This window comes from Lagopus muta, chromosome 26, assembly GCF_023343835.1.
Source record: "Lagopus muta isolate bLagMut1 chromosome 26, bLagMut1 primary, whole genome shotgun sequence".
Classification (NCBI taxonomy): domain Eukaryota; kingdom Metazoa; phylum Chordata; class Aves; order Galliformes; family Phasianidae; genus Lagopus; species Lagopus muta.
Window position 1 is genome coordinate 1,366,480 of NC_064458.1, and position 12,349 is coordinate 1,378,828.

The window sequence follows — 12,349 nt, forward strand, 5'->3', positions numbered from 1 at the left end:
GCTCTGGGGGGGTCGCAGCAAAGGGAGATGGGCAGGGGCATGGGGGCTAGAGTGGGGACAGAGGGTGAGAAAGGCCTCCCCACAAAACCAAAGCGGGCTGATGGCACCCCGGCAAACCCCCCCACCCCATTTAGGACCTGTCATAATAGGACATTACTGGACCTGCAGGCGGCAGGGGGATGCAGCTCCGCTCGCTCCCAGTCTCTCACCGCTGCCCTCCGGTCCTGTGGCCGTTCCCGTGTCCCCATGGTGTGATGTGGTTCCTCCCCCCCTCAGCAGCCCCAGCCCCTCCCCAGGGCTCACCTCGCCCTGACATTTCCTGGCGTTCCTTCCATGCCAGCGGGTTGCCATAGCAAATCTAAATCTTACAAACAAAACGAGGAGAAAAGCCTTATTAGCATATATTCAAATGAAGCATGCAATAATGCAAACCATAAATCATGCAGTCATTGCTATTCAATCAGTGTCTCTTACCCCAGCCCCCACATTTTCCGCGGGTGTCTCAGCTCCTCTCTGCATTCGCAATCTCCCTCCTGGCCTGGGGACACAGAGGGGACCAAACCCACTCCCTGTGGACACCTGGGCTGCAGTCACCTCTGCCACCCGGACCCCAAATTAGAGGTGACAACTTCCCATTCCCATTGGCTGAAGCATCAACCAAAGCTGGGCTCAACCTGGGGCGGGGGGCTCCGCACTGGTGATGCAGCAGCCCCTAATCCGGACTGGTATTTATACCACTTGCTGGGCTCTATTAAACGGGAAAAACTCTCCCCAGGATTAATCTCCCTGCTGTGTTTTAATCTCGGGGCTCGGCTCCCTGTAATCCCCCCACGAGCTGAGCTCAGTGCCGCTGAGCAGAGAGGCCCCATCCCTGCACCGCTGCGATGCTGCAGTCCCCAAGCAGTGCTGGAGGAACTGCACCTCCTGCCCTCGTAAACCTGCAGTGCTCACCCTCTCCCCTGCTCGCCGTGGCCGTACCCAACACACAGCAGTGCCCACACGATGTCCCCCTGCACGGGAAGCAGCAAAACCCAGCCCTGAGCTGGGCAGGTGTCACCAAAAAGTGTCCCCATCAATGCTGGGGTGCAGGAGGGGCTTTCCCTCCTCCCATCAGTGGGAATGCTCTGTGCATCCGTATCTCCCTGCAGTGTGAGAACTACACCAGCATCTTTTTGGGGTCCCCCAGGGCGCCTGGCTCAGCTCCACGGACACAGAGATGTGGTCAAAGTGGGGTGACATGGTTTTCACCCACATCTGCACGTTGGTGACCCTGGGGGAGGTGGCTCTGGGCCGCGAGGGGACACAGGAAACAGAAGTGCCGAGCTTTCCCTTTGGGAACATTAACGACCTGCCACCTCGTGAGGCACACCGAGCAGGGCTGCACATCCCAACCCAAGCAGCTCACACCAGGCACCCCGACACCCCCAGCTCTTTATTGGTGCGAATGCAATAAATTAAAAAAAAAAATAGACTCCCGGGGCCGCTGCCCCGGCTGTTCCCCCCGCCCTGGTCGTTGCAGGATGGGGCCCGCTGCCATCGGTGCTGCTGCTGCTCTCAGTCCTGCTGCCACCCCGTGGCACTTCCCAGGCACTCCCACTCGGTGGGGACACGCAGGGACAGAAGGACGGACACAGTCACACAGTGTCCGGCACTGGACGTTGCACCTCTCCTGGGGGGGTTTTGGCCTCGCCGTGCCCTGCAGGAGAGGGGCTGGGGGCAGAGCTGTAGGGGGATGCGACGGTGTCCGGGTTGGGGAGGGGGCTCTGCTGGCAGCTGCATGGGGACGGGACCCCTTGGGAAGCCCCAGAGCTCAGGGACTTCTTGGGGGTCTGAGGTTGGGGTTGAAAGCTGGGGGCTGCCTCCCCTGCACCCCGCAGCCTCGCTATCTCTGCCACGCATCCTCAGCCTGCACCCGCCGCGCGGGGACCGGGATGGTGGCAGCGGCCCTCTGCTCCTCCACCAGCGGCCGGGGGGGGGGCAAGGGGTAGGGGTAGCCCTTGGTGTAGTCATCTCGTGGCTGGAGGTCTGCAGCGCCTCGGGGGGCTTCGCTCAGGGAGGTCAGGTTGCCCGGGGAGGGCTGTGGGGTGCCTGAAGGGCAGCCGAGACCTGGGGACACCCGCTCTGACTTGATGCTGATGGTGTGGGGCTGCGGGGAGCTGCCGGGGGCCAGGTCCTCGGTGGGGACGATCCTGCTGCTGGCCCTGGGGGGAGAAGGGAGGGTAAGGATAGCTCGCTTCATGCAGCATTCCTGGGGGCATGGGATAGGAAGAGGCCATTTGTGTGCCCCCATTCCCCTCAAGAAGGGTTGAGATTCACCCAACCCATGTCACGTTCCAGCTCCATTCAATTCCTTGTCCCCAAGCGCAGCTGAGGGGGGCACAACATCCCCAGCCCAGCTCCCTCTTCCCAGGCTGCCACCCACTCACATGCTGGCACTGCTGCTGGGAGCCTGGTGTGCGACAGCGGGGGATGCAGGAACCAGGTCCCTGGGGGAAATCCATCTTTAAATAGGCTCTGGGACCGGCTGGGATGTGGCGGGTTGGGGGATTCCCAGGGGCATCCCCATGCACCCCAGTTCGGGGTGAAGCCGGATGGTGCAGGGCTGTGCTTTGAGCATCCAAATATTGGGTTCAACCCTAATTTGCATTCACTTTGTCCCTCATCCCTGTACCAGACCCTATCCCCTGCTGTCTCCTGTCCCCAGCCTGATTGCAGTCCTTACCCCAGTGCTGCCATGTCCCGCGGGGGCTGCCATGGAGCTGGAGGGCCAGGCTGCAGGAAGCCAGGAGGAGGTGGGGCCTCGCCAGCCCCGAAATCTGCTGAGAAGGGGGTGGAAAGCGAGCAGGAGCTGAGAGGCTGTAGCTGGAGCCCCCCAACCATTCAAGGGTGTGGGGCCAGGACTTACCTGCTTGTGCTGGAGTGAGGAAGGGGAAACCAGTAAGGCTGTGGCTGGAGATGCCGGTGCTGCCCGAGGCGAGCACTGGGCTCAAGGTCTGCAGACCAGAGTACAGCGGCCGCTGTGGAACACAAGGGTGCCCCTGGTCAGGCACCGTGCTCCAAACCTCCATGGGAGCTGTGATGCCTCCTCTTTATCCACAACCCCTTCCCATGCCCCCCAGCAATGCCCTGATGTTGGATGAGGAAGAGGAGGAGGGAGCGGATTGGAGGAGCTCCTTTCTGGATTTGGAATGGGAATATCCACACGCATGGGTGCCTTGCTGGGAAGCGTCTGGCTGCAGAGAGCTGAGGGTGGGTGGAAGCAGGGGACCCCTCACTGCCCTCCTCCATTGTGCCACTGCTGGGAAGGGGACCCAGGGGGGACAATGGCACAGAGCACCCTGCTGACAGCTGCAGATTTGTGGTCTTGCACCTGTGAGGCCACTCTGGGGCTGAGTTCTCCCCCGGCAGCACTGTCCCCACGTGTCAGCCTCAGGTGTCACAGGACTGGGGTCACCCCGTGTCACTCACTGCTGCACCGCTGCCACTCCGGCGCTGCCCATCGGCTCCCAGGTACAGCGGCGGTGGGGTCTTGGTTGCCAAGGCTCGGTTCAGGCTGCCAGCAGGGAACAGGGGGTAACCAATACCTGGAGAGATGGACAGGAGGCTGGCACTCAGGGGGGTGAAACCCTGAGAGCTCTTGTCCTCGGGGGTCCCGAGGTTGTGGTTGGTGGCCTCAGTGTCCTCGTCCCTGGTGGGCGCTCATGTGTGCGTGCTTGGTGCCGCGCTCCTGCGAAGCCACTTCCTGCCTTGGTTGCACCTGGGCTGTGGCCACGGCCGCGTGCTGCAAGTGGAAACGAAGGCGGCGGCCGGATCCGGCCCCAGAGACCAGTGGGGTGCAAACCTCCCCGGCCAGACCCCACTGTGGGGAGCAGGCTGAGCTCGGTGCCCCGCAGGGAAATCCTGCGGCAATGCCACCGCCCCGGCCGTGCTGAGCATCCTGCATCTGGAGCACCACGGCTCATCCTGCTTGCAGCCAAACCACCCAGCGCCAAAGCCACCCCTGTGCCCCCCTCCCACCCAGTGGGGGGATTTCCACTGCTCCAACCCCAGCATCATTTTTTCCAGCTGTTTTTTTTGCCGCCCGGCTCCAGGGCTCATTCAGCAGCACTCATCCCATGGCACACGGAGTGCCCCCCGAACCCAGCTCAGATGCAGCGGGTACAGATCGTGTGGGGCCACCTGGGTGCCCCGTGGCAGTGACTCAGCAGTGCAGGAAGCAGCTGGAGGGAGGCAGCAGCCGGTGGCATTTCTGCAGCTGGGGCTGCGCTCCCTGCCCACGCAGCCACCCCGGCCCCGTTCCTGGTAAACCCCTGGGAGATGCTATGAGAGGAGCTTTGCATGTGGCATCCGGCCTGGAAAATCCCTGAGAGGACTCCATCAGCGGGACCTCGTCCTCGCTGCGGTGCCACCAACCTGCAGCCCTGCAGCGTGGACCCACCTGGGGGCATCGGTCCCGGTGAGCGTCCCGACGGCTTCGGTGCTGTGGGTTTGAAGGTGGGAGGGCGGCCCTGGCTCTGTGGGGAGCTGCTGGCACTGCCCAGAGCTCCATCACTGCTGCTGGGTGGGGAGCTGCCATAGGGAACCTCGGGCAGCGGCACCGGGCTCTGTGGGGTGAAGCAGAGGGCTGGGCTCTGGGATAGGGATGGAAACACACACCCTGTACCCCTGTGCTGGGATGCAGCAGCGACTCACGTAGAAGCGGGGCCGTGCCACCGTCAGGTCCATGCCCTCGTTCAGCTGCCGCAGCTTCTCACCAGGATCCAGCCCCTCTTCCAGCTCCAACTCGTGGCTCTCCAGCCCCAAGCCTTTGCGCTTCAGCGTCTGCGGGGAGCGGGGTGATGAGCGGGACCCCCGCCCTGCCCGGCCCCCCCTCAGCCCCCGCCGCTACCTCGAGGATGTCAGAGTTGGTGCGGCTCTCGTGGGGTTCGCTGTACTCCGTGTATTTGAGCAGCACTTTGTCCATGTCGGTGCTGGCGTACTGGAAGAGGCGGTTGGTGCTGTTGAAGATGATGAGGGCGATCTCGCAGTCGCACAGCACGCTCAGCTCATACGCCTTCTTCATCAGCCCAAATTTCCGCTTGGTGAAGGTCACCTATGGGGAAGGGGACACGGCGCTGCCCCAAACCCACCACCACAGCCCCATCGTGCTCCGTTTTCCCCCAGCACCCAAAACCCTCCGTGCTCCGGAGCACCCGCAGGTCCCTTCCCATCCTCGTGGCTCCTCATCCCTTCCCGTTCCCCACCTGTCGGTTCCGTTGATCCAGTATTCGGCTGATCTGGATTTTTTTCCGGCCCATTTTTGCTTCCTCTTCTCAAGGAGAGGCTGAAAGAGACAGAGAGAAGCCCTGAGCACTCACTGCGTGCTCCCCGAAAAATGTGCTGGGATAAAGGGGAAAAGCCCCCTCCGCTCTGCTCAGATGGCTCCATCACCCCCACCCCATGGCAGCCCCACGGCCCCGCAGCCCTATGCCACCTCCCTGCAGTCCCTGGAGTGCTGCAGGGCACACAGAGCAGCCTCAGCATCCCAAAGCTGCACCCTGTGCTTGTCCCCACGGGGGTTTTTACCAGCGGATGGGGGCTGATGGGGAGGGGGGTTACAAAAGAGGCCGGGTTGGCTGCAGGGAGGGTCCTCCATAAGACAAAAGGGACATTTTTAGGTGCACGGTTTTGTGTCTTTTGTTGTTTTTTTTAATACAATATAGTGTGTTTTGGGGTTTTTTTTTTGAATGCGAGCAGACTAAATTTGACCTCAGCCGTTCACAGGTCAGGAAGTGGCTGTACGAGGAGACAGCAAAGCAAAACCACCCACCTCCCAGTGCCACGTGAGCTGCTGCTGGGATGAGGGCGCAGCTCCTCTCGCTGCCCCTCAGCTCCCATCACCCCAAACCCCTCTGGGATGCTGCTGGGGCGCTCGGTGCCAGGGGTGGCAGCAAGGCGTTCCCAGCAGGATGCTCGCACTCACCCCAAATTGGGTGCAGCCCTGCACCGGTGCTGTCCCCAGTGTCCCCCAAACCACGGCCACAGGACAAGAGCTGACCACGGGGCTGGGGCTCTCCATGGGATGATGGTCCCCATGTCCCCACGTGAGCCCCCACTGCAGGGATCAGGGTGCGGGTAGGGGAAGCACCAACCCTTTGCTCCCCAGTTCCCCAGCCCGGCCCGCTTCCTTCTCTCGAGCACGTTGCCATTTACCATCTTGCTCAGCTGCTATATTTAGCTGATCAAAACTAATTTTAATTTATGGAAGGAAATTGCGCTGCTGTTCCCACGGCCCCGCTGCCACCCCGTGTCCCCAGGCCCACGCAGGGCGCGAAGGTACAGGGGGGTGACGCGACCACCCCGGCCCCATAGGGAACAAACTCTGCCAGGAAAAGCCAGCGGTTCCCCGGTGGCACCGTGGAGGTTTCCCAAGGATGCACATGGCCGGCCCCATCCCCACCTGCAGCACAGCACAGCGCATCTCCTGCAGGGCTCAGCTCCCACCTGCCCACCCCAACCTCGGTCCCACCAGCTGTATGTGATCAGGGTGCAGAAACACGAGCTGTTCCCACAGGGCTCTGCTCGCAGCCCAGCCTTGGCCCACCGCATCCCTGCGAGCGCAGCACGGCTGCACCCCGAGGGGCTATTTTTAAAGGCTCGCAAACCTCGGTGGGGAGGAGAGGCCACACAGTGTGAGCTCAAAGGTGCCGGGGGGACAAAGGTTGAGTGCAGCGGGGAACTGAGTGCTACCAAAGGCCCCTGGGATGCTGCCGTGTCCCTACACTCCTGCAGCCCCCCATTATCCAGCTTTGACTGCAGGTGGGAAGGAAGCTCAGGGTGAGCTGATCACCCTCTTCTGATCACCCTCTCCCCATCCCCATCCTCAGTGCTGCTGGTGTGGCCTCGTGCAATTAATGGGGTGGTTTCATCAGCCGCCTCTTTGAGCTCCTCGTTAGGGCAGCTCTGCTCCTCCTGGGGCATCGCCTCGGCCCTGCAGGTCCTGATATTTGGCACGAGGCAGGGATGTGCTGTTGCCCAGAGGTGAGGGGTTCAAACACCGCAGTGCGGCACAGCTCCTCCTGCCCCCCTGCAGGTATTAAAAGCCGTGGAGGGAGGTGGAAGCTCATGCTTTGGATTTTAATTGCTGTGATAAGGCGATAAGCAGCGCTCCGGCTGCAGGCGATTAGCACAGCGCTTTGCCACATCCAAGGACGGCAGCAAGGGAGCAGCACGGCGTGCCACAGGGACAGCATCACCCCAGGAGTGAGCGAAGGGGACGTGGGAAAGGAAACGGCTTTGGGGGCTCCCAGCAAAACCCAGCAGAGCTCTCAGACCCTCAAACCCAACCTCGATGGCTCTCACCCTGGGCCAAGCCGGGAGAGGAGCCCGCTGCCGTCCTCCACCTTCGCTTCAACAGAAGCTGCTGCGCTCCTGGCGTCCCGCCGGCCCCAAACTGCCTCCCACACACAGGTATCTTTAGCTCAGGCCCTGCTGTCTCGCACGCACCCAACCTGCTTCCCCCAGCACCATGGAGCCGTGCCCCCAACATCACCGGTGCCCCTCCAGGACCCACGGCCCCGCAGCCACCGTGGTGCTGCCCCAACCTTCTGGCTGCAGCGAGGTTTATAATTAATTCCCCCGTTTCCTGTGCATCTTTTGGGGGTCACTCGCACCACGGCGGAGCGTGCAGACTTCCGAGCTGCTCTCTTAATTAGCTGCAAAGTGGCCCCTGGGAGCGGTGTGTTTTTTGGCATGTTTTGCTATGTGCAGCAGCAAAAGCCAGTGGTGGCTGTGGGGTTTGGCTGTGCTGGTTTGGTCCTGGTGTGCACTGGGTGGCACACACAGCACGCCAGGTCTTTTGCTCTATTATGTCCTTCTTGATCACTAGTGACACCAGAAACACTGAGTGCAGCAAGCTGGACAAATTTCCCCCATCTCCAGCCCAGCGTGCAGCTCTGCAGCCATGTGCTGTGCCCAAAGCAGGGATGCAGTGTGAGAAGGGAAGGGTGGTCACAGGGGATTCAATCCCTGGGGCTGGAGTCATCCCCAGCCTAGCACAAGGAAGGGACATACAGATCCTGCTCGTCAGGGCTGGATGTGGCCTTTCTGAACTCCTCAGCATTTCATTTTCCCACCCCACAATGGGACAGCGTGACATCGATGCAGAAACTGGAGGAAAAATGAAAAAGTGGTAAAAAAGATGAGGATTTTGTTGCCTATCTGGAGGCAGAGAGCTGAGGGTGAGGGGGAAGAAGGCAAGCAGCAAACGCTGCCTGCATTTGGCTGCTTCCAACCAGCTGGAGAAAAATATTGATCAAAGTGGATCAGAAAGTTCCTACTGCATCTTTGCCTGGGACGTAACGTGGGCTTGGCCAGGAGCTGTGGCAACTCCAGGCCAGGAGGGCAGCAGGCTCAGAGGAGCAGTGGCTGCAGACAGACACACGGACAGACCTCAGGATGCATCCATGTGGTGGGAGCTGCCCTGCTTTGTGCTGGGGACGTGGCCCTGCTCCGTGAGGATGGGTGGCGTTGGGGCTCAGTGCCACCCTGAGGCTGGCACGGGGAAACAGCAACGTTGAGCAGCGTTTCTGCAGAGGGGTGATGGGGCTTTCTGCTTTTTATAGGTTGGTTAAACAACCAACCAGTAGGAACCAGAGCGGGGAAGCAGGAGGAGCCTGCTGGGAAGGAGAGCCCAGGGGACAGGGGGGCACCTGGGGGCACGGGGGTGTGGGGACAAGGGGTCCCAGCAGCTTCTTCCCTATCTCACATACACGCACACAATCAATAGAGCCTCAAAACGCAGCCACGTCGAGCATCGCCCCGTCACCGTGCAAAAAAATCCCTGGGGGCAATTAGAATTTCATGCTTCTGCCTGCTGCTGCAGCACCAGGCTGGGCAATGGCACTGCCCCACATCCCTCCAGAGCCACATCCAGGCTGGGGCTGGGGGATGTGGCCTCACTGGGGTGACGCAGAGCGAAAGTCCCAGCAGCGCCCGGCCCCGCTGAGCGAAGTGCAGCACTGGGTGGAGGCTGTTTGGTTCTGAAATGACTGTGTGGAACGAGGAAGGATGGCAATGACCCCCACACTGAGGCAGCTCTTCTCTTTGGGAAGGCAGACAGGCATCCAAACCCCCTCTGGGATCCAGGCCACCCTTTCTGCTTGGTGCTGGCAGTGCTGCCCGCAGCAGGAGCACGCTGTTGCTGCAGAGCTGGGTCGCCCCGTGCTACAACTGAGTGTCAGTATGGGAAATGACGTCTGCTTGCTGCTGGACGGCTTGCTGGGGCAGCCATGAGATGGTGATGGCTGAGCCCACCCTCGTGTGTGCTGCACAAACCTGGTTTGCTCCTGGCAGCCTGCTGTGAAGAGGAGTGAAATTCAAGGGTCTTAAACAGAGCAATCCTCGCCCCGCTCCTGGGCTCACATCACCCCATCGTGGCTTAGTGAGTCTGACCTAAAATCAAATCCTAAAATCAAGCCAAGGGCCTGCATCTACGTCCCAGATCCCACATCCTGAGCTGCACAGGTTTTCCCCTGGCCTGCATGACTTGTCCAGCTTGCAGTTAGGAACAAGGGGCAAGGCCAGCAGTTGGCTCCCTGCTCTGCTCAGCCATGCTCCCTTCCCAGCAGGGCAGCAGCCCACCTGCCAGAGGATGCACGTGGACTGATGGCGCTCGGCCCATCACTGCCTTACAGCTCACCTGCTGACTGTCACCTTAATTCATTACCTGCAAAACTCCATCCCAACAGCTCTGGGAAACTTTCCCTCATTAAAAGAGTGAAGCCCCAGGGATGGGGACTTGTTGGCAGTCGGCTGCAGCAGGCAGAGGGCTTGGAAGGGGATGCACCCTGCAGTCCCTGCAGTGATGGAGATGCTTATGTGAGAGGGACACACTGGAAATGCCACATGTGGACAGGACAGAGCCGTGGATGGGACACATCCCTGCTCAGGAGCAATAAAGTAACCAAGCTCCAGTTCAGTGCCAGACCAGCACATGATCCCAGCAGAGCCACGGGGAGATCAAGTCCAGGTTGGGCCGTCTGTTCCGAGCCGGGCTGTGCCGTGCCTCAGTTTCCCCGCAGCAAAGCGGGTTCAGTCCCACCACCCAAAGGCCTGGGACCCGGGGGAGGCATCCATAGTGCCGGGCAGAGCGGCTGCCCGCCAGGCTGCACTTTTGGGTTAAACCCAGGCGTTCCTCTGCGCGCAGACACGAGTAAAAATAACCGGCCGGAGCGCGGCGCAAACCACAGGCTTTTTATAGCCCGCCATCCCTAGACGGCGGGGCGGGGGCCGAGGCTCCGCCGTGCTCAGGGCAGCCCGCAGGGCGCCGTCCCGGCCGCACCGCACCGCCCCGCACCCCGCACCAGACGGTGCCCCCCTCCCCCGGCCCGTGCGCACCGACGGGGCGGCCGCCGCGGGGCAGCCGGCACCGAAGGGTCCCGCCGAGGCACGGGGCTGGGGGAGCGCTGCCCGATGTCCCCCTTACGCACTCCAGTGCCAGCCACCGGCTCAGCGGCCGATCCCGTGTTCCCCACCGGGGGGTCGGGGCAGCTCGGAGCCCCCGTGCGCGCGGGACCCCATCTCTCCGCCCGGGACACTCACCTGGACACCGGCTCCTTCTCCTTGGTAAGTCTCCGCCGGCACGGCAGCGGGTGCCTGGCGCTGCAGCGGAGCCGGCCCGGCCCGGTGCGGCCCCGCCGCCGTCGGGTCCCGGTGCCGGTCCGGTGCCAGTGCGCTCCCGGGAGCCGCGCGCTGCCCGCTGCCTGCTCCAGCCGCACGGAAACATTTGCATAGCCCCGCCCCCCGCGCGGATAAATTTGCATACTGCTGCCGGGCTCTCTCGCTATTGGCTGCTGCGGCGGGGCCGGTTTGCAAACCACGCCCATTTCAGGGAAAGGGGCGGGGCTAAGGGCGCGAGCTGTGCCCCGAGGATGGGGTCAGGGCTTGGGGCGCTGGGGGGTGCAGCCATGGGGGGGGATGCGATAAAGGTGAGGTTATGGGGTTTGGAGAGCGAGTCGGTGGGAATCTGAGAGCTACGGGGGTCCCGGGGGTGGTCCTGTCCTCACTGAAAGGAGCAGGCTGAGGGCACAGGGTTAGGGCTCCCCCAGCATCGCCAGCCCATCTGCTAAAGGGTTGGGAGTGCCCGCACCCCGGCCCCCCGTGTCACAAAGAAACCTCATTGGCTCGGAAGCTCTGCAGCTAAACAGCAACAATCTCTTTTTTGATCTCTTCTGATTACAAACGTTTCTGTTTCCTACACGTTTCACCCTGCGAGGGCTCCCCTTGGTGCTACAGCATGCAGAGCAGCCAGTGGCTTTGCTCAGCTCAGGGACCATTCGCTCATCATGAGGCTGCCCTGCAGCGAGCGGTCGTGGAAACCGAGGCGGGGGCTGGTGAACCACAGTGACATAACATGAGGGAGGTGGCAAGGAAGCTCTGGGTACTGAGAGCTGAGAGCTGAGCTGAGAGGAACCTCGATGTGCACCCTGCGGCCTTTGAGCAAAGCAAAGCGCAGTGCAGTGCACACTGCAAACCCCACGGCCACCCAGTGCAGGGGGGGGTCAGGCCCTGGTGACATGGAGAGCCCAGCTGTGATTTCCTGGCACTGTCCCCAAGGTGGGCACACGGTGTGTAGAGGGGCCACCTCGAGCAGGGAGAGGAGAATGCACGTGTTTGTGGATGCTGCAACTCCAAACCGGTGAGGGTGCAGAGCAAAAGTGAGATGCTGCTGCATCACGTGGTGACAACACAGTGGACAGTCCTGGGTTTTGGGGGACACTGATGTGTTGGGACTGTGCATCCAAACCCTCAGATCAGCCCCAGCGAGGAGGGCACTGCCTGCCCGGGAGCTGCTCGTCCCATTGGGAGCAGCTGTGTTTATAGCACGGAACTGATGCAACTCTGAATTCACGTGCCCAGGCAGCAGGTGGGAAAGAACTGGATGGAAATGAGCTCTCCAGGAGGGGATGTGTCCTTGCACCCTGCTGTGCCGACCCCAGTCCCTGAGCTGTGGGGCTGGAGGGAAGTGGCTCCCTGGATCAGACTTTCTGTGGGGTTTGTGCAGGCAGAAAGGACACGACATCTTAGAGCTGCATTTAAAGCTCATGAGTTATAGAGGGCTTCAGAGTGCAATTAGCAGACTGTTAATTAGCCCTGCTCATAATCTTAATTGATCCTGGAGAGGAGGTGGGAGGGAGAGCAGGAGTGCAGGCGCATCAGGAGAGCAGCATCCTGCACCAACGTGTCCAGCTGTCCCCAGCTGTCTCCTCCTGCTGGGGCAGGGACACACGAGGTGGCCTCTTGTCTGCTCAGAGCATCAGACCTCCCTGACCCTTCCTTCACCTTGTGGTCTCCTGGGGCTTGGCTTGGC

General features: G+C 61.5%; 1 protein-coding gene across 4 annotated transcripts; it reads right to left on the reverse strand.

The window, feature by feature from the left end:
- Nucleotides 1-677: 677 nt before the first annotated feature.
- On the reverse strand, nt 678-10,725 carry MEF2B (myocyte enhancer factor 2B). Of its 4 annotated transcripts, XM_048927500.1 has the most exons (10): nt 10,582-10,725; nt 9,707-9,836; nt 5,244-5,323; nt 4,889-5,092; nt 4,693-4,821; nt 4,439-4,604; nt 3,469-3,584; nt 2,906-3,017; nt 2,723-2,819; nt 678-2,201 (listed from the first exon to the last, which is right to left on the reverse strand). In XM_048927500.1, exons 3-10 carry the CDS (start codon nt 5,295-5,297, stop codon nt 1,883-1,885), a joined length of 1,197 nt encoding a protein of 398 aa, XP_048783457.1. In that variant the 5' UTR covers nt 5,298-5,323; nt 9,707-9,836; nt 10,582-10,725; the 3' UTR covers nt 678-1,882. The 4 variants fall into 4 exon arrangements, with proteins under 4 accessions (XP_048783457.1, XP_048783458.1, XP_048783454.1 ...); XM_048927501.1 differs by lacking the exon at nt 9,707-9,836 and having other exon boundaries at nt 2,723-2,816; XM_048927497.1 differs by lacking the exon at nt 9,707-9,836.
- Nucleotides 10,726-12,349: the final 1,624 nt, after the last annotated feature.